This window comes from Orbicella franksi, chromosome 3 (genome assembly GCF_964199315.1).
Source record: "Orbicella franksi chromosome 3, jaOrbFran1.1, whole genome shotgun sequence".
NCBI classification, from domain to species: Eukaryota; Metazoa; Cnidaria; class Anthozoa; order Scleractinia; family Merulinidae; genus Orbicella; species Orbicella franksi.
The window spans coordinates 33,862,442-33,888,203 of record NC_138147.1 but is presented as its reverse complement, the minus strand read 5'-3'; the positions used below and the strand labels follow the sequence as shown (position 1 = coordinate 33,888,203).

The 25,762-nt window shown below is 39.8% G+C and overlaps 2 protein-coding genes across 5 annotated transcripts in view; both read right to left on the bottom strand.

The window, feature by feature from the left end:
• The window catches only part of LOC145482233 (uncharacterized), a 45,556-nt gene extending 27,665 nt beyond the window's left edge, over nt 1–17,891 (bottom strand). The window contains exons 1-22 of one of the 4 annotated variants that reach the window (XM_081460857.1): nt 17,644–17,891; nt 16,868–17,034; nt 14,784–14,894; nt 13,261–14,304; nt 11,163–11,204; nt 10,776–10,883; nt 10,018–10,368; nt 9,113–9,217; nt 8,703–8,804; nt 7,168–7,200; nt 6,648–6,755; nt 6,418–6,471; nt 5,877–5,915; nt 5,275–5,457; nt 4,534–4,710; nt 4,123–4,365; nt 3,430–3,612; nt 2,633–2,815; nt 1,860–2,036; nt 1,225–1,401; nt 698–859; nt 103–285 (exon numbers count right to left, since the gene is read on the bottom strand). In XM_081460857.1, the coding sequence (XP_081316983.1) occupies nt 103–285; nt 698–859; nt 1,225–1,401; nt 1,860–2,036; nt 2,633–2,815; nt 3,430–3,612; nt 4,123–4,365; nt 4,534–4,710; nt 5,275–5,457; nt 5,877–5,915; nt 6,418–6,471; nt 6,648–6,755; nt 7,168–7,200; nt 8,703–8,804; nt 9,113–9,217; nt 10,018–10,368; nt 10,776–10,883; nt 11,163–11,204; nt 13,261–14,304; nt 14,784–14,894; nt 16,868–16,937 (3,835 nt within the window). In that variant the 5' untranslated portion in view covers nt 16,938–17,034; nt 17,644–17,891. Of the gene's footprint in view, nt 1–102; nt 286–697; nt 860–1,224; nt 1,402–1,859; nt 2,037–2,632; nt 2,816–3,429; nt 3,613–4,122; nt 4,366–4,533; nt 4,711–5,274; nt 5,458–5,876; nt 5,916–6,417; nt 6,472–6,647; nt 6,756–7,167; nt 7,201–8,702; nt 8,805–9,112; nt 9,218–10,017; nt 10,369–10,775; nt 10,884–11,162; nt 11,205–12,152; nt 12,239–13,260; nt 14,305–14,783; nt 14,895–16,867; nt 17,077–17,643 lie in introns of those variants that run through there. The other 3 variants (XM_081460860.1, XM_081460858.1, XM_081460861.1) reach the window with 3 other exon arrangements.
• A 1,164-nt stretch (nt 17,892–19,055) lies between these two features.
• LOC145482551 (uncharacterized) lies at nt 19,056–25,624 on the bottom strand. Its single transcript, XM_081461143.1, has 7 exons — nt 25,525–25,624; nt 24,920–24,991; nt 24,383–24,571; nt 23,465–23,638; nt 22,230–22,837; nt 21,472–21,862; nt 19,056–20,687 (listed from the first exon to the last, which is right to left on the bottom strand). Exons 1-7 carry the CDS (start codon nt 25,622–25,624, stop codon nt 19,891–19,893), a joined length of 2,331 nt encoding a protein of 776 aa, XP_081317269.1. The 3' UTR covers nt 19,056–19,890.
• Between the last annotated feature and the right edge of the window lie 138 nt (nt 25,625–25,762).

Genomic DNA, 25,762 nt, shown 5'->3' with positions numbered 1-25,762 from the left:
AAAGGCGATTATTCCTCAGTGTAATAAATAAGACTAAAAAATAAGATTAAAAAGAAAGATTCGGCAATCGCCAAGACGAATCTAGGTCTAGATTCCACTTGCCTCCACACTGTCGCATGTAGCAATGTTCAGCTTCATTTGGTAGACCCAAGCCCTGTTCTTCGCATGATTTTCCTTTGAACTGGGGCATTGGGTTGGAGCATGTTCTGTTGCGAGTTCTGACCCCGACACCACAAGTGGTCGAACATGAAGTCCAAACTGACCAGTTCGTATAGTTACCATTGACTGTGAACAGAACACAACAGAATTGCTTCAATGAACGAGACCGTCACAGTACAGTGCATATAAAACGAAATTGTTGTTAGCAAGAACACAATGTATAAGTTTATGTGAGTCAAAATTAAAAGATTTGGTCAGTACAACCATTTTAATGTCGCCATATTTTACCCTTCGTTTTTCTTCCATTGATAATTATCTAATCACTTTCATTTTAGGAGAGCATTTGTCCTTTTACAGTACACCCAAACTTGAAATCCCGAAAAGCGTGCGTGAGTGTACAGTCTACTTTTTAAAAGCGCGAAAATTCGCCCCAATTCCTACAGAAATAAATAACATACCTTCCAATGCAAACATCTTACCTTTGTATAACAAAAAAGTAATCTCAACAATTTCAGTAAAAATGAGACAAGATTGTTACCTGGGCAGTGATGGCTGTTACACAGTCGGGATTGTACTTTCTCTCCTAAGCAGAAAAGCTCTCCTTTGGGGTGAATACAGACTCGCTTTCTAAACTGGATACCAGAGCCACACGTCCGTGTGCACTGGTTCCAGTCACTCCAGTTGGTCCAGTTCCCGGTTGCTAATCAAGTGATAGAACAGAACAGTTAAATAAAAACGCCATCAGTTCAAGATTGGATGCGTATTTTGCGCAGCAAAGTACAGAGTTTGCTAGATTTTACAGAACTAGCAAAGAACTGCGGCATGACCTCAAAAATGTACACGATTTCTATGCGAGAAATGTAAAATTGTAAACCTCCAATAAAAATTTTTATAGCTGTTCGTTTTTAGGTAATCAGACGTAAAATAGTACTTGACAGTACTGCTATTTTCACGATTGCCGAGCTGACAAACATTCGAGAAAAATGCAGAACTAGCTTGCCAACTTTCAAGTCAAAGCTCCATGCGAGTTTTCAGCACAGTCGTGCTGATGTAGTCTCTACAAACCTGGACATTCCGCCAATAGACACGAGCGCTGCTCAAATGCCGGTCCCAGGTTCGTGCAATCTTTGCCGCCCGCAGTGGGTGGGGGATTGGAGCAAGTTCTGTGCCTAGATGTCACTCCTGGGCCGCAACTCCTGCTGCATGCTGACCAGTCCGTAAAAGCCGTATAGCCTCCGTCAACTGAGAGAAACAAACAATAAACAGTTGAATAAGTACCGATGTTCAATGAAAGAGGCTTGATCGCTCAGTTTTAATGAAGTCGGTCTACAAAATTCGAACTGGTCTTAAACGAATTTCTGAAATGGTCTAAAATTCAATTTTTCTAAGACTAGAAGAAAATTCAAATACTGGTATTGCCACTGTGCCCTACTGTAGGGAAGCAAAGGTACAGGATGTCAACGCCCGATTGGAGCATCGTGCCAAGTAAAGAATGACGCTTAAACCGCCGATGAAATTGCTGTCGCCAAAAGCATGTGTGAAGATCGGGCAGTGGAATGTAAGGACAGACAGCTCACTGGAAGAAAGTGAAGCGCACGGCTCAAAATAGGGTCAGGTGGCAAGCACTAGTGGACGACCTGTGTTACACCATTCAGGAACGAAGGGGATTGAGTTGTTGTTGCGTAGAAGACATTTCTCACCTTCGCACGGTCCATCATTACAGTTAGACACTTCTCTGTCGTCCCCAAACCACGAGCAATCATGCCCACCGTGAGCCGGCGGGGGATTGGTACAGTGGCGTGTTCGGTATTTCTTGCCGTCACCGCATGTCTTGTCACACTGTGACCATCCGGTCCAGTCAGTATATCCACCATTATCTAGCAAAGAAATAGAAAATCCTTGATGTAAGAAAAAGAAAACAATCCTGTTACAGTAATCTGATTAAATGCTCCTTGTGTGGGCGTTTCCTTAGTGCTGGCTTAGTATCATTATCGAACCTATTTCTTTTTTTTTTTTTTTTCGTCCAAAACAAAACTACATACAAATTTGGTCTTATCATTAACTGGTACGGTTAGATTACTTTTCATTTTCTTTTTTTTGTTGTTGTTTTTATCATTCACTTATCTGTTTGTTTGTACACGTATCTTTTTTTTTGTGTTTTTTTCCTTCTCTTTGATTATGAATGTGGTTACCAAGGTAAAGCATATTAATTATTTTTCTATCTACTCAGCTTCTTTACTTTTCTTACTATTCTGAGTAGTTTTTTTTTCTTTTTTGTCTAATTAAGTTTATTGTTTTTACAGTATGCTGTTATTTTTTTTCTTTTTGTAAATCTGGAAAAATAAAATGGTTGGTTGTTGTTGTTGTCTTTGCATCCGTTAATACTATCACCGTGGCTACGGTTGAAACGAAGAGTTTTAATCTTCACAGCAAGTAATGTCATGGAAACAACACATAGAACCTATTAACTTACGTGGACAAGCTACAAGACTACAGGCTTTAGACTCCATGGTAGGACCCAGGCCTTTTGTAGCACAGTCTCGGCCACCGTTGGACGGGACAGGACTATCACAAGTCCGGTATCTCTGCATTACTCCTCCTCCACACGTCACGTCACATGCTGACCAATCACTCCATTTCGAGTACCCACCATCCTCTGCGAACAATAAAATACAAACACATTTGAGGAATATTCCACAGGAGAGATTAGGAACACATCAACAACAACAACAAAAATCGTACAAATGAAATTTAGTGGGACAAAATGGAATATTTTTAAAACTGCTCCAACGTAAGCAGCTACACTATTTAATGAGAACACTGTATATTCTTTGTGGTTAGAAGGTCACGAAAAAAAAATAATTTGATAACGCCAAACAAGGAGAAAACATCGTGAGTTTCCACAAAGCAATGGACTAGCGGGAAAAATTCTCCGGAATTATTTTTGAACGTATTTTAGCCTTGTGCTGAGAAAGCTCTTAAAAAAAAAAGATCCCAGAAGTCAAAAGTTAAAACTTGATTACAGGGTTATAATCTGGATAAAAGAAGACAAACTATAATATTTAGAAAGAAGACGACACACTTGACCTTGAGGGACATGTTTTGGTCGTTCAGCGACCATCTTCAGTTGTGAGTTAAATCATTTTACAAGTTGCGTTACAATTTATGATAATAAATAACTCGTTCTTTCAGTCCAAAGCCGGTAAAGAAACATGCCTGCAGTTTCAAAGCTGCATGTACCAGCAGCGCGCAAAATCTTTAATCGCTCACCTGGGCACAACAGGGCGTTGCATTCTCGAGTCTCTAACGAGGGTCCCAAAGAGGAACAGTCCACCCCACCCTTGGTGTCTTTAGGGAAGGTGCATTTTCGTGTTCTCTCCTGTGTCCCTCCTCCGCAGGTGGCCGAGCATAAAGACCAATGGGACCAATCAGAGTACACGCCTGTGACTGGAGCTATGGACCGCAAAATAAACACCGTTCAAGATTGATATTTCAGATTTCCACTCCAACGAGGTTACTTAAACAATATTCTAGCTTTGTTAGTTACAGAAGATCTTTTACAATATTATTCTACATTTCGTAAGTTGTCTCTGCTTCAGAAATATGCATTTTACTAGTTGCCTTTATCAAATTTATCAATATACTTCCTATATTTTTAAGTCTGTTACACTTTCCGCTTCCTGTTCGATAAGATACCAACGGAAAAGAGTTCGTTTCCCCTTTACTTATGCTCTCTTAAAAAAAATTGCCGTTGTTGTTACACTTTACCAGCATTAACGGTGAAACATGTTACATTCTCAATTACTCAATAAAACACGTTTAAAGCAACCCAACATGGTTCACATTATTCACGTTATACGAAACACGGTCACGTCGCTGAGCTCCTACTGACTAAAATCATTGCAGGCTAAGCCAGAATGTGTGGAGACTTCCAACCGCACAAGACACTACCCTGTAGCCTACCCGGAAATGTTGAAGGCATGGGCGTGGTTCCCACTGTGGAGGAAGGCTGAAACTCGTCTGAGAGTGGAGTCTCAGTGGCTACACTAGTCCCTGAGGTGTACGCGTGCGTCGCGTGACTTGTCACATGACCTTCGGTGACGGAAGTGGACTCGGAAGAGGCCTGGGTTCCAGTAGTAGCCGCTTGACCTTCAGTCGATGTGAATTTTGTTGCCTTGGGTGCCTCTGTAGTTTCCCGAGTTTCGCCTAGAAGACGAGATTTGAGACTGATTATAAACTGAGAAAAGTGATTGAAAAGCTAGTGCCTGCGATCGCAAAAATTAGCAGCTGCATTTTTGAAGGAGGTTAGTTACATAACCCACGCAAAGAAGAGAATATTATCCATCTGGCTGGTAGTCCTGTTTATTTCCTTACCAAGACAGTGTCCCCACATTCCGTCAATGTCATAGTTAGATGTTGTAGCACACCAAGGTTTCTTGATGTCCTTGTCAGTGCACTCAAAATACTGAGTCCCATGATAGATGAACGGGAAAACACAACACGCGCCTTTGCTTGTTCCGCCTTCGGTTTCTACGCAGCGTGCATTCAGACCTGTGGACGTAAGACAGTGATTGTTGAGATGAACAAGTGATCAAAGGATTGTTAAAGGAGCTCAGTCATGGCATTATGAGTAATTTTGGCCTTGTACAACATTACCTTTAAGTTGAAGGAAACCTGGAAATAAAATAGCAGTTTACTAAGATAGAAAAACACCAAAATAATAATAATAAACGATAAAGGAACAAGGATGGTTAAGGATGGAGAAGATTGACACGGATTACAAACGACGAACTTGAAAAATTTAGGCTAAACTTTTCAAGTTAGGGAAACTGTGACATAGCTCCTTTAAACTATTTCTGGTGCAATCACATACCAGTCTAAGGCATCTCATTCAGTGAAAGTGCCAATCAAAAGTTCTCGAATCTCATTTTCCAATAAGAAATAGCACGCGCTCCATGTTATTGCGTCAGTTTGTCGCCATGGGAACATGGCGTTGCTTAGTAACATTTACGGAGAAAATCACCGAGGTCACCCTTCAGGGATTTTGCCAACCCACCGAACCAGGTACAGTGTACCGCAGGTAGTTCAATACGCGATAAGCGCTATTTGTTCTACCTTCTTCTACAGGGCATTCCGGACAACACTTCCATCGCTTCTTTATGGGATTACTGCAGCTTAGTTCTGGACACTCGATCAATGTACAGCGGATTTTCCCATCATCACACTTGCATTCTGGCGTGCAAGGGCCTGGAGACCAGCGTTCGCCGTGCTCGTGTAAAATACCGTCATAGTAACAATCTGAAAGGAGTTAAAAAAAGAAATGCGAAACAATAATCAAACAAACACATACAAAATAACGTTTCAAGGAAAATATTTTTTTGTTTCGTTAGAAAACGAGTAGTCCTCTGCATGTTATTCAAGTTCGTTGTTATAAAGCAAGAACTTCAAAAAGAATTTGAGTTTGACAGTGTGTACAACGTCCTAGTTGTTACATGTACGTTTAATATCAGTGAGACGTTACACTTCTCCGTAGTTGATGGTAAGCAAAGAACCCCCCTCCCCTCCACCCCTGCCCCCGGCCCCATGAAAAGGCAGGAGGAGGCTGCCTACGCAACTACAAAGAAAAGAACGAGTTTATTTGAACAGAAAATGAAACACTGGAATTTGAACAAAGTGAATAAATCTAATACATATGAAGACGCACAATTACAACTTACTTGCTCTTCCTAGCGGTAGCAAAACCTTCGTTTCATTGGCTATCAATGGAACAAATTAAAGAATATTAAAATACAGGGTGATGTCGAAAACAAAAGTCTGTGGGGTTTACAGCTTCAAATTTACCACAAATAAATAATCAAAAGCAATAAATAACTGCGTTTCTTAGCAAGACGTTTTCACATTCGGTTAAACAAGAAGAACGGAGAAATGAGCTTCGTCTATGAAGTTTCAAAGCAAAAACGCTGGGTGTTTCTAGGCAAAGTTCACAATGTCTAGACCGCTGGAAAAAAAGAGCTGCGTTAAGCTTGCACAAGGAAAGAAACTGACTTTTAACATTATGAAATGTTTGCTTTTGTCTTTCCATGTGTATTTGTTTGTTTGTTTATTTGTTTGTTTTTAAGAGTCCTCAGCCGATTCTGTAATACCCTTTTTTGTTCGATGAGACCTTCAGTTCATCAACGGAACTGTAAATCAACAGTAACTGTAAACAAAGCAAATGCAAATAAAAGTAAAAAACAACAACACAATGAAATTTCCTACCATGGGAGGGTGGGACTGTAGGTGCAGCCAAACTAATTGGGGCCTGGGTTGGCGCTAAAAAAAAAATGCATTGCAAAGTCCTTTACTATTCACATAAGATTTCTTTGAAACTCAAAGACCATGTTGACTCTGGATTAGCTTAATCTGCCGGCCTAAGAAAATCCATCATTAAGAGAATTAACTTCCTTTCAAAATAGCAAAAGATCTAACTAAAGTAGACCTGCAATTACCTTGACATAAGCCACACTTTCTTTTGCAGTTCCTTATCAACCATTCATTGTGACATGCATACATTGGGTAGGTATTGCAATCTTCATGATCCTTTGCAGCACAAGGTCCTGGCAAGAAAGATTGTACATCGCTTTTGGGTAAGTACAAAGGAATGTGCCTTGGTGTATGGCATGATTATGTGATTATGCAATATCAAGTATTATTTATAGATGCAGCATCAAAATATTAGTGGTTAGTGTTAATTGCAAAGGATGGTTAAGGACGGCATAACAGCTAGATTGACATAAATGACATGTTTTATTTATAATTAATTTACAGGTCTTTTAAATTTTATTTAATTTGGTTTAATGGATTTATTTTAATTTTACTAAATATTTTATTTTAATTTGTGGTATTTATTTAACATTTAAACTTTACTTTCCCAAATATAAGTTTGCGTCACTACAATGCGAGGTGATTTTGAATTAAAATTTATTATTGTGATTTTTTTCTATAAGTCCCAGTTGGAGAATACCTCACCTTCAGTTTCATCTTTTCCAAGGGATGCTACTCCTAAAATCGAAAGACGTTATTTAAGAGGGCAAAATTTTGAGCTCCAGTAAAGAACGATTGAAAGAAATAAATTCAATGGGTGATACTGAATGAAAAACAAAAGTTGATATCATTTCTTTCATTAATAACTCAATTCAGTGAGTCCATACAGCTAAATTATCACCTGTATGTCTCGTCATTTTGTATTCCACAATCCTCACACTTTTACATAATTTTAGGTTTATTAGAATTTAAGCCATCCATTAGTTTTTTCTTAGAAACGCAGATGTTAGTAAGCAGGTTTCAAGTTAATCAACAGCACTTATAAATTATTTTTTATTGATACCATAGTAGTTTTATTAGTAAGTCAACTGATTAAACACAGCATTAATAAATTAGCCATTAATAAATTATATTTACATCAGTGTTAACCGGCAGGTCTAAACAGTGGGTAAGGGTAGGGGTTAACAGGCCAACCTGACCATTATTCAGGCTAACCAGAGTGCTCTTCAAAGTAACCAAAGTGCTATAAGAGCTCTCCCCCCCCCCCCCCCATTGCATAGTACCCCTTCCCCCTCATCCCTGGTTAAGACTTGCCAGTGCATGTTAACATTAGTGCCACATTTCTTTAAATTTTATTTGACTTAACAAACATTAGCTGGCTGCTGAGCCTATGCACCTAAAAGTTAATTAGAATCTCTCATTAGTCTAATTTGTCTCCATGTCTTTGTCTCCATGTCTTTGTCCTCCCACTACCACCACCACTAGCACCACCATTGCAACCATTACTATTTTATTCTAACAGGACAATTGGCAATCAACTATAATGTGCGTTTTGTGTCTAAATGACATGCAATGTTTTAGTGTACACATTCATTCCCTGTCTTTTGGATGGTTGCTTGTCCCCCAATGTTTCCTGACAACTCTCGAGAAAGTATCTGCTTTTAAGTTTTATCTTAAACGTAAACTTATTAAGGATTTTATAGATTCCTAATTCTAGTTAATTAATCTTAATGAATCTTAGAGTTTTTAAGTAGTTTTAAATTATTATTGTATTGTCTTTGAAAAGCCTCTAAAGGGAAAGTCAATAAAGTATGTATGTATGTATGTATGTATGTATTAGTTAATTCACAAGAACAACCTGAGCTTTGAGCGCAATCCACATTATTCTACAGCACAAATCTTATTGAATCAAGCTGATTATTGTCTCTATTGATTCTTTCCCAATGATATAGGTACTGTAGGACTTCAATCGGTTGGACTCCATAGCTTTGTCCACACACGGTGTATGACATTTACAGGCTGCAGACTGCAGGACTTTTTAATTGATACCGTATTCCCATCCCCATTTACCTAGAGCTTACCGAAAACAGGCTATACATCTGAGCGCTATTCAGGCCAACCTGAGTGATATTCAGGCTAACCGGAGCGCCATTATTGACATCGTCTGCAGTATGCAGTAGTATGAAAATGTCATAAAGCCTTCCACAACACCAGTCATCAGATTCACCCTGTGCACTAACCTTCACAGAATCCGCACTTCTTCTTACAGTTTGTTTTCATCCATTCATTTTCACAGCTTTCTGTCGAGTATCGACTGCATTCAGGATTATCTTTACAAACAGCTGAAAAACACCGGAAACACAGTTGATCAAAATAAGCGCAGGCTCTGATGCACCCCGAGCGATTTGACTTTTTCTCTCTCTTCAGGGTTGTTTACTTTCCTAAAGACACTAGGGGCCATCACTGAGCTAAATTCTGCCTGTATTTCCCGACACTTCAGGCCATGATGAGCAACATAAAATTTTTGCGCGCTTTATCCGCCATGTTTGTTGTGGTAGAACTCAGTCTCCTCGCAAAGAAAGACAGGCAAGCAAGCCGAACAGGCACGCAAGGCGTACACAATTTGTCTGGGTCAGTAATGGCTACTCACGTCTGCAGAATTGGCATTTTCGCGGACAATTCAGTTGAACCCAATCATCATTACACTGGTGTCTAGAGTATCGTGAACATTCACTCTTGTCATTACACCATGGAGCTAAAAATAATGAAACAAATAATACCAATTAAGATAAATTAATAATGGTAATAGGACTGAGTGGAATCCAATTCGGTCTGTAATCATGCGAGTGATTAACAAAATCGGCCGACCGCGAAGCGGGAGTCCGATTTGTTAATCACGAATATGATTACAGGCTGAATTGGACGACACGATGTCCTGTTACCAATTAATCAAAACTATGACAAAATTCGCGAAACGAACAAACCATCGAATGATGACTGAACGATTAAACGTCGTTATGAATGCTGAAAAACGCAGCAGCAGTTTACTCAACAAAGTGCACCGCAGCAGCGCGCGCAAAATGACGCGTACTGTCCGGCCGTTACAAGCATGACGCGTACACTGTCCAATTAATGCTCAAATTGGGCTGCTGATAGCCAATCACGTTCGAGAATTTTGTTATAGTTTTGATTAATAAATAAATAAGTAAATTAGTTTATTATCTTTTCTATCGTTGTACTTATTTCGTCGGGGAAAGAAAACTATATTAATTATTTGAGGAGCTTTTCTTTTCATCAACAGTGCATTTCTTGTTTGTCAACAGAACTGATTCGATTCCATGCATTCAAAACAATTTCCTTGTCTTTTTATGTTTTTGAAATAAGCGATTTCCCGAATCGTGAACCACCATTACCAGGGCATTCCCGCCACTCTTAAAGCGGGGATATCAAATCAAACGAGACCACTAGCTACAAAGAACTTATCGCATATTGTTGATACAAAGCGCACTTTGTCTCAAAAAGAAATCAATACAGAGCATCCCTCTTTCTTATTACCTTCTGGTATTTCAAGGATGGTTGTTCCATGACTCATAGTCGCGTTAATATGACCTTTCGCTGGGCCCTTAATCTTAATCTGGGCTGCGTTTTCATCTTCAGCTTTTATGTTCGCAGGAAGCTTAACAACAATCGTCTCTACCATTGGCGCCTTGTTTGCTTCTTCGTCTGCCAGCACCGGCTTTCCATTTTCACCTTTAATGTTCACCAGTACAGGCTTTCGTGACGTCTCCAATGATTTAGTCACCTCTGATGGTACTGTGACAGAGAGCTCGGTGTATGGTTTTTCTGTCACCTTTTTGGTCGCTTCTTTGCTGACCTGTTGCGGTGTTGTAGCAGTAGAAGCAGTCCCTGTAAAATAAGAGTAATAAGTATAGTCGCTAGCAAAGGGAAAGACGATTTTTACTTTGTACAATAAATCCAAAAGTGCATTACATCGTTTGAAGGTGTTTAAAATCTCTTTGTGATAAACAAGGAAAATGTTGACTGAGTAGATGAATACCCCGCCTTTCAGGTTAAACTGGAAGGCAATGTTTGTGTTGTCCGACTTGTGTTCAAGTCAGCTATAAGGTCAGTTATTTTCACTCATATCATCTAATCCTCTTTGTCCCATGGGGGAATAGCGCGTCCACTTTTGCCTTCCACTTATGTTGATCTAGCCTTACGCCAAGTCACGGTGATCTCACTCAGGTCCATTTTCTAGTTTTGCGAGACGATTTGGTGCTAAAAAGTAAAGTTAAAACAGAGTCGCTACTGACCGTTGCCGCATATTTTGCACTTCTTTGGGCAGTTAACTTTCAGCCAGTCTTCATGGCAGTTGACCTCTGTGTAATTTTTACAGACAGGATTGTCGCTACACCATGTTTCTGGGGAGAGTAAAAAGGTGTGAAAATCAGTCAGTTATTAAAAATAAATCCTTATTTTAATATCCACTTCAAGCCAAAATATTTGGGATGTTTGTTATTGTCTTGTTATGCTATAAATCTCTGCGTATATATAGCTAAAAATAAGCGAGACAGCTTTTCCTGAAATTGCAAAAGTCACTGATGATTTCTGAGGAAGTAAAGAAAACTCCCAGGAAACTTCGCTTTTGATCTATACTTCAAATCAGGACACAATAACAAAATAGTTAATCAGGAACTTACCATAAACGTTAGGCACAGCTGTAGCGTTCTGCTCCACAACAGCTGCGGATCGAAATATAATTTTCAAAGATGAAAAAGCACAAATTTTCTAATATAATTCATTCTAAAATTCATCTAACTACTAGCTGAAAACCATTGTCAAATTCTGCATTTATTCCAAATTTCAGATAGAATAGCCGAAACCACTGAATGGAGATTCTCGCGCGCTCTTATCCCGCGTGGCCTTGACGTATTCCTCACTATTCACGGATCTGTATGAGAGCAGTAGGTACATGCATGCCTCTAGCATTTAATTTCGCCACAAAACTCTGCTCTCTTTGCTTTGACTAGTCAAAAAATCACACATCCATTTTACGTGTTCAAGTTGGTGAAATATCAGGAGGATATTTACCTCGTTACGTTTGTGAGTAAATATCCGTCGTTATTCACATCAAACTCGACAAATTGTTAAATGTATATTGCAAGTCACGATTAGCGAAAAAGACGTGCAAAATCAAAGTTATGACCAGCTGAATTAAACTTATTGCGGAAATTAATTTACCAAGTCTAGCCAGCTACAGTGAAATAATACAGTTATCTTGCCATAATTGAACGTACCTCATAATAAGCTAATAACTCTCTTGTTAATTTCATTTTAGCAAATTAAAAGACAATTTCGTAAGCTAGCGATGTTTTTGTTAGCGGGAAAAGAAAGCAAGACAATTGATAAATTTGATTTTTCGATTTTGAATGAACACATCTTGAGCTGCCAAAATTCCACACAATATAATCAGCTCAGGGGCTGCAGAATGAAAATCATAATAGTACTCGTATAAAACGTGAGATGTATTCTCGACGCTAATATATATAAGGCAAAATTATTGGAGACGGCCTCTGTCCCTGTATTAAATAGATTTTGCAACCTAACTAACTTATAATCTTTTAGGTCAGCGCACATAAAACAGTTCCTTTTTGATTTAAAAGCGACAAAACAGAGTACATTAAGCTCACTTTGTGCGGCGACCTTTACCAGTACTAGTGACAAGAGAATCACTTGAAGGGGAAAACGCTTTTTCATGCTCTCCGCCGCTCCAGACTTGCCTTTATCATCTTAGTTCTCACATGGCAAACAGAGACACCTCCACGAGCCGTGCATTCATTAACATTAATGCAAAGATTGACCGGTGTGCTAAACAACTGCAATGGCCACCCGTTAATCTCACAAAACAGTGCGATTCTAACACGACATTGTTTACTAAAGACAATGAAGAACACACAGCAGTGAGAGTTGGCGCTCACTGTCAAGCGCAGTTCAACAGCGAGTGAAAACAAAAATTGTAGCGCTTAAAAATTAATGTTGGGCGGCGAAAAAGGTTTGTTTATCAAAAATGGTTTGTCTTTTTTAGTTTAAAGCTAGACATTTTTAAGGGCTCACACCAAACCTTTACCACTTTGCGGGTCGTAACACCTATCGATTGAGTCACGTTCTGTTTCTGGGCACTCTAACGGAATGGTTACGATTTACTGCTTATCCAAACGTTTGGTCTAAGATATGCAAGTTGTTTCCACTAAAAGCTGGGGTGTTACTTTCAGTTAGCTGTTAAGATACTAGTTAACCATTAGGTTAGTGCCGAATTCTTGAATGCCATCAGCTGTATCGACTTGTTAAGTAATGATAAAGCATACCATTAGAAGATATCGAGAGTTGGAATGATCGCACATGAGGCTGTGTAAAAAAGGTTAATATTATACGCGAGTTCTCGATGGTTCCCCGGCAAAGTAGATGTTCGAACTGAATTGATCGCGATAAGAAATAGAGGTATCCTCTGATCTTAACGGTCGTCTTTTGATTTATTAATTAGCGGCATATATTTCTATAAGTCAGGCAGGAGACTGATTGATAAATTGATGTGAAAGTATCGGTCTCTGATTGAAGATTCTAAAAAAAAAATGAAAAAACTGCATCGCGTTTTGAATCCAAATACGTATTTCTCTATTGTAGGCGTTCCGCTAAACAACATATTGACAAGCTTTCAAAACAATTTCCAATTTCGCTTTCGTACCCCTTCCTTGGAAAAAAAACACACATTCAAAAACAGATCGTAAAACTGCTACTCACGGTGTTGTTGCATGGTCACGTGAGGCTGCGGTTCCACAGGGACACCAGTCTCCGCATTGTGTAGAAAATCCACTGTGATATTCTGATTTGGAGTCAGCGGGGCTGCGGTGGCGTTGCTGATAATTTTGTCCACCACTCCTCCCTCAAATGGATTCACTACTCCAGGACCACTGGGCATAGGGGGAGCCGGGGTCGCCAGAACATGCGTAGTACTCGGCAGTGATGCCGTCACGTGACTTTCGAGTTGGTGTACTAACGGTACCCCTGTAGGGGCCACGTTTTCTTTCTCTTTTTCAAATGAAATCCTGATGCTTTGATGTTCCGGTGGAGGCAAAGATGATTCCAAACTTAACGCATTTCCATTTACGTTCACTGGCGATGTTTGATTTCCGAGGAAAGATATTTTAATGTTTTCCTGGTTTCCTTCTACTGGTGGCTGTAAAGACACTTCATTGACACTTTGCACGGGCTTGTTTTTGTCGATAAAAGAAATTTTTATTTGCTCAACGCCGTTGTTTTCCACGGGTTGCACATTTGAAGGTATCTCCACAACCCAGTCCGGGTTTTCCTTAATTTCCAAAACCTCCATTTCCTCAACAGGTACAACCGGAAGTTCATTAGCATTCATAACAATAAGCGGCTGTGAAGTGGGCTCCAGTGTTCCTGCCTGTACCGGAAGTACTTCCTGTGGCGTCGATGAATCATAAACTCCAATCTCCGAACCTGAAGTAGTACTACTTTGAGCAACCGGAAGAAGGTTCTCAGATCCTACTGTCTTGTTATATAAGTTATATGAGGGAGAGTTTTCAACCGGAACTGAAACTTCCTGGTATATAGTCTCATTTGCTATTTCATTAGTTGCTATAAGAGGTGCTGTACCGTGATATTCTACCTTAGGGTAGGTGTAGTTACGGTTGAGAACTACTTTTGAAGTGTCTGGCACGCTGGTAGGGGCGTCCTCCCATCCCTTGAAGGGATTTACTGTTGGCTGCGCAGTTGGTGCTACGAACTTTGCAACTTTTTCTGTTGCAACTGGTGCTGCTTCTGGGGAAAAAAATAAATAGGGATATCCGCTGAATAGAGAATAAGTGCAGAGATTAACAGTTAAGGCAATACTCTTTTGTTCCAGCCATTTGGGAATAGGCAGGAGGGATTAGATCATTTCCGAATTGCCCTTTGCCTCTGTGTCAAAAATAGTATTCGTGAGAAACCATTCATATGAAAATGTGTTCCGCCCAAGCTAGTGGTTCATTTGCACGAAGACTGTTTTGAAACAGAGGCACAAGGTGACTCGGAAATGGCGTATTATAATCAGATGTCGCAAGAAAAAAGTTTTGGATGAGAGAGCCAACCGCTTTCCATACAGTGTATATTCACAGCCTGCACTGATTCGCATTTTGTCGAACTGAGATAAAAAAAAAAATGTCAGAAATGAAATTTGTGAAACATGCCATTAGATGTGCAGTCAAGTTATAGTTTACCATGCATGTGTGTAGACCAAGTGACGTAATTATGATACTTACCATTGCCACAATGTCCACAGAGCTTGGGACAGTTAAGGTTTATCCAGTCATATGACTTGCAGTGATCCTTTCCATACATTGCGCATGCGATCTGGTCGACACACCATGAATCTGAGAAACAAAGCATCCATTCCGTATTACATTACAAGCTATGTTGCTAAAATGCTTAACAACCCACATTTGCAAATGCAAACGGTTATTTTACTGTTAATTTAGACTCGTATTTTAGTGTAATATACTTATATGTATAAAGAATGTGTCAGAAATATATACGAAACCAGTATGATGAAAAGACAAATCGGAGTCTAAATGCGAAATCAAATAAGGGCGTTTCGAAGTTGCCTTCGTGCGAAGCCGTTCATATAAAAGTGTGCACTGCGTACAGGTTCATTTTCATACAAATCAAACTCATTTTCATGTGAAAGGTTTGGCACGAAGACTCGTTTTGAATCAGAGGAACACGGTAACTTGGAAATGGCTTATTAGCTAAATGGCTTTATTGCAAATGCCTGACGTTAACTAAAGCTCTGTCTTTTGGGCTAAATTTGTTTAACCGTCAAATTTTCTGGCTTACAGGCCGTTAGCGCTTTTGGTTTGTGGCACTGTTCTTGCTGCTATGTGCTGGGTTAGTTCTTAGACCTGGTGTCAGATGATGGTTGAGTTAGTCACTTAGTTACGACATACTCAAAGGAGCGTTCACAGAATTCTCCTGTTTTCGTTCTTCCACAAAAAGAATATAAGGTCATATTAGTAGGCTGGGCCACCCCGTTGCAATTTTATTTTCTCATTAAAACCATGGTTATTATGTATGGATGTGTATTTTCGTAGACGAAATCAGTTGTGAAACGATTTCTTTACACATTGTTATTATATGCCAAAAGTACTGATGAACTGTCGAAAATTCGGCAACCCAGTTAGTTTTGGGTTCTGACTTCTTATGCTCATAATATTATGAACACTGGCTTATTTCATTAAATTCACGTTGTCTGGAAAGAAACCACCTTAAGACTCTTTCGTTTACTTAGCAGATTTTTTTTTTTAACAATGAATGATACCATTCAGTTGTCGATGAATTTAAGTGCAGTCTGTGTGTTTCTTTTAGTGTTTATTTCGCTTAAAATCATATCATCAAGGAAGCATATAAGGTCTTAGTTCAATTGTCAATTGAAATGCTACGTAAAGGCGGGCACTTTATCAGAGGAAACTAGCACCATTCGAAGACTGGTTTTGATCGCAATCGAATTACTCTCTGGAACATTTGCGACGGTTTCAAAATATGTCACCGTCGAAAACATTTACAATAATGCATATTCATAAAGACAGTTGATCTTTGATTTGAAAGCAGCTTGTATTTTGCAGGTAAACTGCTAATCACCTTCACGGTTAGCTGGCTAGGCTACAGATGCGTTCAAGCATATCTTGCAAAGCCATTTAAATGATTGTAGCCGATAGCAATTTTGACAGATTTTGAGGAAAACTCATGTAATTGTTTTTCACCAAATAAAGTCTCGTCTTGATAACGCAATCGCAGAGAGCAGCTTTTTACGTAAGACTTTTGCAAGTTAGAAAATTGTTTGACCTGGTGGCACAATTGATTGCTGTGTTAGACCAGTTCTTTTTTGTCCTTGAAAAGTATATATTCATCAAATATTTACACACAAGCGGGAAAGGAAAAATGTCAAAAATTTTAAGACTTTAAAGAGAGAAATAGCCCACTAAATTTTGAAATTGGGAAAGAAATTTATCTGCTTTGAAACTAATTGTATTAAAACCCATCACCAGTTTAGTACAGAAATTTTCCCTTTTTAATTTTCCTTTTATTTTGTGCGGAAAACTTTACAACCGACGAAATTGCTCAGTCTACGCCATAATCTGAGATATCTTCAACAGAATCGAATTTCGTGGTATAAATTTCAATTTTTTCTCTTTTAAGCTCCCAGTCATTTTTTTGGAGTGACAAACAGCAAACTTGGATTGGCTTAAAGTTTTAAACCAAGCAAATCGTACATTGCGTCATAAGATGCCAGCTGCCGATCTAGCGCCTTCGTGTATCTTATAAAACAGGAGTACTTGATAGAACTTACCGTCCGAAGCTGTGATGATTTGCACAAAGTGCATAACAACGATCAAGTGTATCCACCGAAGAGTCTTCATTGCTAGTTGCTTTTTTCCTCTGGTTGCTAATATCCCGTTCCTTCTCAAAGGAGAGGAATCTAAATCTTGTCTTGCCACTCGCTTTCTTGCTTTGGGTCTGCAAAAATGAAAACGTACCTAAACGAATGACTTTGAAGCAAAGCTTCACATGACAGTGTTCCGGAAGTGGGGCATGATCGAGGAAGAGGTTTTGGTGAAGTTGTGTTGATGGTATTTCATTCCTGACAACCCGTTTTCTAGAATGGTGCTATATTGATTTGGTTACCAGTAGCCATCATGAGAAAGTATAAGTTCAAAGATTGTAAAAACGTATCAGATCTGATTTGAATTTACCAACAAACTACTTTTACTTTTTCAGAAGAAATATATATTTTTTTTTAAATCCCGAGACTTCTATTCTCTCCTTGCCTCAACCACCAGTTGCTTATCCGACAGCAATTTCTCACAGCGGTTATTTCACGATCATGAAATACATGATAATAAGATACGGGGTTTATTTTTTGTTTCTAGTAATAGTTTCCTGTAAAGTCTTTAAAGTTGCTTGTTATCATAGGGCTTAAATTCAGTTTACCCTCCCGCCCTTAAAACTGAACTTTAGTTCGCAAGTAAAAGATCAATCACAAGACAAGCCAGAAATATAAAACAGACTCTTTCCCTTTGGAAAACGATACAAGAAATAATAATTTCAAAGAGCATTGTATCTTACCTTCGAAAGCGGCCAATTAAAACAAATGTCCTCCTCTTTACCGTTACGTTGTTACCACGTCGAATTTTACCTCCATTTCGTTGTATCGTATATCGACATTTCCTCCCTGAAACTACAAGCCGGCAAATAACTAATTCTTTTGTTAACAAAAATGCGAGCTCGCCATTCGCGCATGCGTGTTAGGAAGGCCACGTATGTAATCAAATAAGGCACCAACGGTTTACACAAGCTGTGTCTTCTTTCTGTGATGTGACTGGTGGACCAATTACATAACTCTTAGCATTTCTGGTAGGGTCACGACTAACAGGAAAACTTGTTGCTGATCTGACAGGTTCACAGCAGACAGCTGTGGAAAGGGTTTCTCAGTCACCCCTCATACAACAACTCGGCTGTTACCGAAAGGTTTCGGCTTTATTCATTTTCGCTTTAAGCTGCATTCGCTAGATTTAGGTTAACTCAAATTTGAAGAGTAACACTTCACGGTTAGAGAAATCTCAATAATGAAAGTTAACATTATGAAAGCACTTCATTCAATAAGGTCCATCTTTAACACAACAAGAATTGATAGGAAACTGTAGTAAAGGTATCAACGGCCCTTCTGTTTGGAACAATCAATTGAAAGGCTTGTTCAAATTTGCCGTCAAAATTCATTTGTTTTGATTTTATTATTCACTAGTGCAAGGTCCCCTCTATGATAAGCTGCACGCCAAGAAGCGAAAAAAAAAACGAAAAAATGGTCTGTCATCGATTTCACTCGCTGCTTAGAAAGTGTAATAAAACAATTTTGGAGTGCTTAATTGATTGAAAAGCTCAATTTGAGTGAATTTCCTTTCCTTTCTTAGTTTTTAGTTGAAACAAACTCAATTTTTTTTCGCACCTCTTCAGTTAAAATTTTATCGAATTGCATTGCACTGGTAACTTTCAAAGATCAAAGATCAAAATTTAAGAACGAGCGGGCTTGTAATTGCCCACTTTCTTTTACCGACAGGTGTGGTATTCATTTCACATGATGTATACTGGGACTTAACAATGACGCAAAGTGGTGTAGTTTATAATGATCATTGTTTGTTTTGATTGCTCTCGACTATCTTCAAGCCAGTACACACAAATCTTTACAGCCCTTCAATGGCAGTCGCGTACCTGTCAAAGCTGATAAAAGTTCATAGAAGCGATTGCACGAACCGTTCTCAACACAGGTGTCTCAATACCCTTTTATACATTGAAGATGTGTGCTAAACTGGGCAGCAGCTTCCCCCTCAGGCTATTTATTGTCTATTTTATTCTCTCCCAATCGGTTATTAACCCCTGGCCCACCCCGACGCAGACGGATTGTAAGTAAACTGAGCAAAGCAACAGGTGGTCTCGGACTGCCCCGGTGTGCATGACTCTAACTACTTGTTCCCTTATATACAGCGATGGTTCATTTCTGTCACCCTTCCACATATTACAACACTAAAACGTTTGAGGAAGGAGGAAACGAATAATAAAAGTATGGGCCGGAGACGAAAGTTTCTAAGGCGGGAACAGCCTAAGCCTTCGTCATCTTCTTATTACATTTTTCCTGGTTCTCTACTGAAAGAGTAGCATGGATTATCACACAGCTAAGCGGATCGTGCTATCGGACCTTGGAACAGATCAGAAAATGAAAGAGATGGGAAGGATTTTCTTTTTAGTTAAAAAATTGTGAGTGATATTTCGCCTTTACATGCGTGGTAACAGTTCTATACGTTCAAGTTTATGCAGCAGGCGTCGATTACAAGGGGGCTGAGCTTATTAAATCGCTGGGCGGGGACAGATTTATGATCCTGTAATCTCGGAGTAATAATGCATGAACACGAACCAGTGAGATTCAATTCAAGGCAGTTCTCACTCAAGTCATAAGAATTAATGTTTAGTTATAAATAAAAGTTTTCTGACATTTGTTATTAACTCTCCAATTTCAGTTTTACAGCAGTGTTTGAAAAACGACCGGTAATCGTTTTTCTTTCTTTAATAACGTCACTAAATAAACCGAGCAATAGTGCTTAATCCAAACCCTGTGCTTCTGCCATCGCAGAAACGCAAGTCCAAGACGGATAACGAAGATCATTTCCTGTTTTTGGTGGTCATTCAATACACTCTGTCGCGTTTCAGCGAGTCAAATGGCTTCAAAAAGTTATTACAAAACACAGTTTTGAAGGGTCTTGTTCAAAACTCCATTCGACGATTTCTGCCAGTTTACGGAAACTGCCATGTGTACTTCATGCTCTATCCCGTGTAATATGATCCTGGATCCGCACTATTCTGATATTGCTGGCCGTTGAAATAGTATCCGGCTTGTCCGACGTTGCTTTGAGATTGTGATTCCCCGTATTGCTGGTAAGCCGTGTTATCATATGCATTGCTTCTCTGGTAGCCCGTGTTCTCATATCCATTGTTAGTCTGGTAACCTGTGTTTTCATATGCATTGCTTCTCTGGTATCCTGTGTTATCGTACCCACTGTTAGTTTGGTGACCTGTGTCACCGTACCCATTGTTTGTCTGGTAACCTGTGTTACTATACCCATTGTATCCCTGGTAAGCTGTGTTGTCGCTGTATCCTTGTGTGTTATAAGATGGATAGCCTCCTTGCGAGGCACTCGGTTGATCCATGTAGGGAGCCGGGCTCTGACTTTGGTAGTAACTGGTAGACGCGGCTGCTTGGTAACCATACGACGCCTGGTTGCCTTGTCCATTGTTATACGAGTCGCTCAGAGTCTGATTGCCCATGGTCTGATTGCTCATGGTCTGATTGCTCATGGTCTGATTGCTCATGGTCTGATCACTCATGGTCTGATTGCTCATGGTCTGATTGCTCATGGTCTGATTGCTCATGGTCTGATTGCTCATGGTCTGATCGCTCATGGTCTGATTGCTCATGGTCTGATTGCTCATGGTCTGATTGCTCATGGTCTGATTGGCCACGGTCTGGTTGGTCACAGTCTCGTTTCCTGCTGTTGTTTGATTGGTTAGGATCTGTTGGTTCCCAGTTCCTCCCGGTAACGGTTCAGTTTGGTTCATAACCTCTGAGAACAAATAATGTAAATATTTATTACATATACTTTCTTGAACGATATTTTACTACCACTGAAATTGCAGTTAATACAAAATTCATAGCTTCCTCTTGGAATTCAAACTCCGGCACTAAGAAATTCGCTTCTAACAAAAAGTAATATTGAAATCGATATCTTTGTCCCCACTACAATACACTTCCAATTGGGTTCAAACCGTTTGTCAAGCATTATTCTTCAATATCAAAACATTCACCAGTTTTGGTTTGTTTGATATATCTTCAATCTTTAAGCCTCTCAGAGTTATCTTAATTTACATATCATAGCACTCCATAAATCTCACTAACTTTTGTTTTGCAGAGCGCTAGTTTCGTCTTGAAGAAGCAAATCTATTTCAAAAGTTAGGGCAAACTTTAGTAGCTGTATTTACATCGCAAGAAAAAGGTCATCATGAACAAGTTGATTGTTTTCATCATTACCATCGTCGTCATCATCATCATCAAAACTTCCCAGGAAGAACGAAAAGTAAATTGTGATTGCGGACCTAGGGAAGCAGGGATGGCGCAGAGGTGAGAGTGCTCGCCTCCCACCAATGTGGCCCGGGTTCGATTCCGGTCCGGTACCATATGTAGGTTGAGTTTGAGGGTTTTTTCCGGATTCTCTGGGTTTCCTCCCTCCACAAAAACCAACATCTCCAATTCTAATTCGACCAGGATAGAGGACCTGCATGAAAACCAGCTAAGGCTGATGTGGCTTCCTCTCTAATGTTGCAATTTATAATTTATTATTTTTACATTACCATTGGTTCTATTTAGAGTCTCGTTAGCCTTGCCAAACCAGTACTCTGTAGTTGTAATATTGTGGTTGACATTCATCTCTGTTGTCGTCAGTTCATGAACAGCTTGACCGGGTTGCGGACCTGGAGCCTGAGTCTGCCCTGGGTTAAGAGTTGTCTGAGATATCGGAAAAGGGTACCCGGGAATTCCGCCTTCCACAGCTGGTGGACTAGGTGCAGGGGCGGGCTCTGGAGCCGGTTGCTGCGTCGGCTGTGGAGCCGGTTGTTGGGTTGGCTGTGGTACCAGTTCCTGGGTTACCAGTGGTACCGGTGCAGGTGATAAGGGTATGGTGCCACCGGTGACTGTTGCTACAAGGGATGGAGTCGGTACAGCTCCTTGTCCTGACACTACAGACTTTAAGATTACAACAGTTGTTAAGAAATCAAAACTCTCTCTCAATATAAGATTTCTTACCAAATAGGTCTTGGTGCGGTAATTTACAACGACAAAAAAGAAACTAAGTAACGGCAGGAATTAGGGTTTTCAGAAATTCGAGAATCAAATAGAAGATATAGATCGAAATTCAGAAGAAACCAGTTTAGGTACGAAGAAAATGTCTCTCTCCCTTTACTGTTTCTGTTGATTATTTTATGGGAGTGAAAAACACGAAGAAGGATCGTACTTATTCGCACTTTAAAATAGCTAGGATGGACGTTTTCTTCTATTCCCCATAAAAACTGCAACTAAACAGCATATTCTTGAGAAACTCTTTTCCTTTTACCTGTCCTGGCTGAGGAGCTGGCTGGGTAGCTGCCGGCTGAGAAGTTGGCGCTACAGCTACTGACGTCTCCAACATTGGGGTAGTCTGACCGCTGGCTGATGGAGCAACAGAAGCAATAGGCACCACAGGGACTCCAGCACTCGGAGACGGAGATGGTATTGAAGTTGCTGCAGGGACTAATCCCGTTGCATTGGTATAGGTAATTCCTCCTGAACTGGTTGCTTGTGGTTGAGGTGACGTTGCGGGTGATGGTTGAACAGCTTGGGAACTGACACCTGCACTAGCGTTTGATGATGGTGACGATGCAACTGGTACGACTTCGGTTGCTGAAGGCTGGACACTGGAAGCAGCGTTTGGTGTTGTCGCTGATGCTGTAGGTGCCGGTAACAGTTCTGTAGCGTTACCAGACTGCACACTTGGCTCCGGTGCTGTTGGAATGAGGCTGGTAATGTTTGTTGTCGGCTGGGCCGTTTCGTTCGCAAGACCGTTTGCCACTTTGTTTGCTATGTTGGACACCAAAGCATCTGTGTTGTCTTGGTGATGAATTTTGTGCTTTGCTTTCCCTCTGTGATGTTTGAATCTTAATGTCTTTTCTGAATCACCGTTATCTAGATTAAACGAAAGTATATAGAGATTCAGTGCATTATAATCGATTATATATGTTCCTTTAAAACAGCCGGCGCTGATGTCCTGGTTTCGAAGCTTTTCTCAACATGTACTTAAGTTATCCGCCGGTACTCCATCGTACATCTTTCGATAGAAATATGGCTCTGTGAGATTTCACTATAAAATAGGAAATTAACCGTCCGCTACGCTTGAACTTTTGACGACCCGCTAACCATTAGCTGACTACCAAAGTGCGGACGTCTATTTTCTGTCTGTGTTCCAACTTTGTCCTCGGATGTTATATTCTCTTACGTATTTTGCCACCCTCATCTTTCCGTCTGTCTTTCAATGAGAATGATCACCAAGTTCATTTCCAGTACCTAGTTCTTGAGATAAAACTAATAAACGCCGCTTGCAAGTCTGGCCATATCGCCATACTGACAAGCAGATTTTCTAACCTTGATAAAACACACAACCTTCGTTGTGGAATTAAATGAATACAGGACACTAAGTCTGCTTACTTTTTTTCATCAAAAATTGTCTTAGATGCTCCTAGTGCACTTAACATCTTACAAATACGCTAAACTAAGAAAAGAATGTCGGCGGTGCGTCGCCGTTACTATATGTACCTATACATTCTCCCCAGACTCCATCCCGGTCATAATTCATTGTGATTGAACACCATGGCATATTGTGGTCCAGATAGGTGCACGTATAGTGCATCACGCCATTGTATTTAAAAGGAAACACACAGCAGCCGCCATAAGCGTTTCCGTCCTTGGTCCTTACGCCGCATGAGGTTCCTAAACAAAAGAAATAGTAATATGAGAACAACTCAGTAGTGGCCAGACAGGAACTTTGGAACTGTGGAACCGTGGAACGGCGGAACGGCAGGCCGTGAAAGCAAATTAAGAAACTCATTCGTGATCATAATTGTGCAGTAACCCTTTGATATCCAAGAATGCAAATGTTTCCTCGCAATGTCAAAACATTTATCAAATATTGAGAAAAATAAAGAAAACTAATCTTGGGCACGGGTCTCTCTCCTTCGCAGAGGTTCAAAGGGATTTTTCTGGGTGGGGAGAATCCGCTGAACGATAGTGCAAGTGCAAGCGCATGGTTTGCGCCTGCACTCACCTAACAAAACGGCTTTCTATAACGAACGTTACGAACCTTTACAGAGGAGAGAGGGCATGGGTGGTGTTGTTATACTACCAAAATCTTCAGAACTTACATAACAAGAGATGAGTGTGGCAACAGAAAATTCATGTCACTTGGACTCAGTGCTGGGCTGGGTTGTTCAAAAGCTGGTTAACGCTAACCCAGGATTAAAAGTTAACCGGGGTAACAATTTTTCTTCAATAAAAATGTTATCCACCGCTTATGTTTTGTGTAGTTTGAGATTACTCATGCTAAAAACTGAAGGGTAAAAAATATAAACAGAACACCTTGCTGAAAGGCTACAAAAATGAAATCAAACTTCTCGTTAATCCTGGTTAGCTTAATCGGGCTTTGAACAACCCAGCCCAGATACTGATAGTACTAACCGTTTTCCATTCCCGGTAAACACTCTGGGCAGCATTTCCACTTCCTCTTGATAGGCTTATCGCAATTCAAATCCGGGCATTCTAGTTTGGAGCATTTCACGTGCCCGTGCTTACATCGACATTCGGGAATACAGGGTCCTGGAGACCAGGCATCGCCGTGATGGCGGACCACTCCTTCATACATACAATCTGTGTGAATTGCGTGGACGCAAGAGAGTAGAATATCAATTCAAATTATTACAGTATCAAGCAAATGTATTTTGAAATGATTTTGATCCGATGGTACAAATAACAAACTATCGGGAACGGATGACATTTTATGTAACGTTCAGCAGAAATATGAGAAAGAATTTTTATCAGTAAGACACTCGAAATCTTCCAGCTTGAATCAAATCCGTGAACTACACACCAGTCTGAAAGAAAGTGCAATTCCTGCCAGTGGGAGTTGATTTACATAACTAAATAAGAGTCCTACATATACCATCCTATAATTTACAAAATTACAAAAAGAAATGAAATAAAAAGAGCATTCTTTACCTTGATTATGTGTTGCCACATTTGCAGGAATTCTGATGGTGATAAATGTCGACTTGCTTTCCTTTGAAATATCTGCAGTATAATCATTTGATCAGCAAACAACATTTTGTATTGTAGCAGGTAGGTTGACAAGAAATGTTAGCTCAACAGGTGGTAAGGAGAACGGTAGCAAACTATAAATGATCAAATCGTAAAATTGTTAAAATCGTCAGGAATTCCCTCATGACGACCTCGAGGCTCGTTAATCCACTTCTACATAATAGAAGCGATTAATTACTATTGAGTTATGAAATGTAATAGCAGACATGTTAGACATGGGTAACTTTCGTTTACAAAGCAAACAATTAGACGGCAATTGCCTTCTCAAAGTATCGTTCAGTTATCAGCGATGTCTCATGAACATAAAACTACACCACCTGTTTCAACGCCAGGGAAAATTCTCTAGTGCACTAAATTTGCTCATAGATAAAACGCATTGGAAAATAACAATAACGAAACAACCAAAATATAGTCAAGAACTTGATTAAATTTCCCATTTCGTAACATTGTCATGTTTGGAAAAAATATTTTGATTAAACATAGTAGATGAAAATCTCAAAACTTACCGTCCTTTTTGTGAACGTGCCTTTCTCCTTTGCTTAATATAAACCAAATCAGCAATATGAATAACTCGGGTATTACCCGGTCATGAAATAAAAGTCGCATTTTTAGACACTTCGGTCCCCGCGTTCCGTTGCGACAGTTCTATGGTCACGTGATGTCGAATTTATTTACGGTGGCTCGTTTCATTGATTCATTTCATTATTTAACGATTCTGGGTAATCTCCACCTGGTTTATTGTCG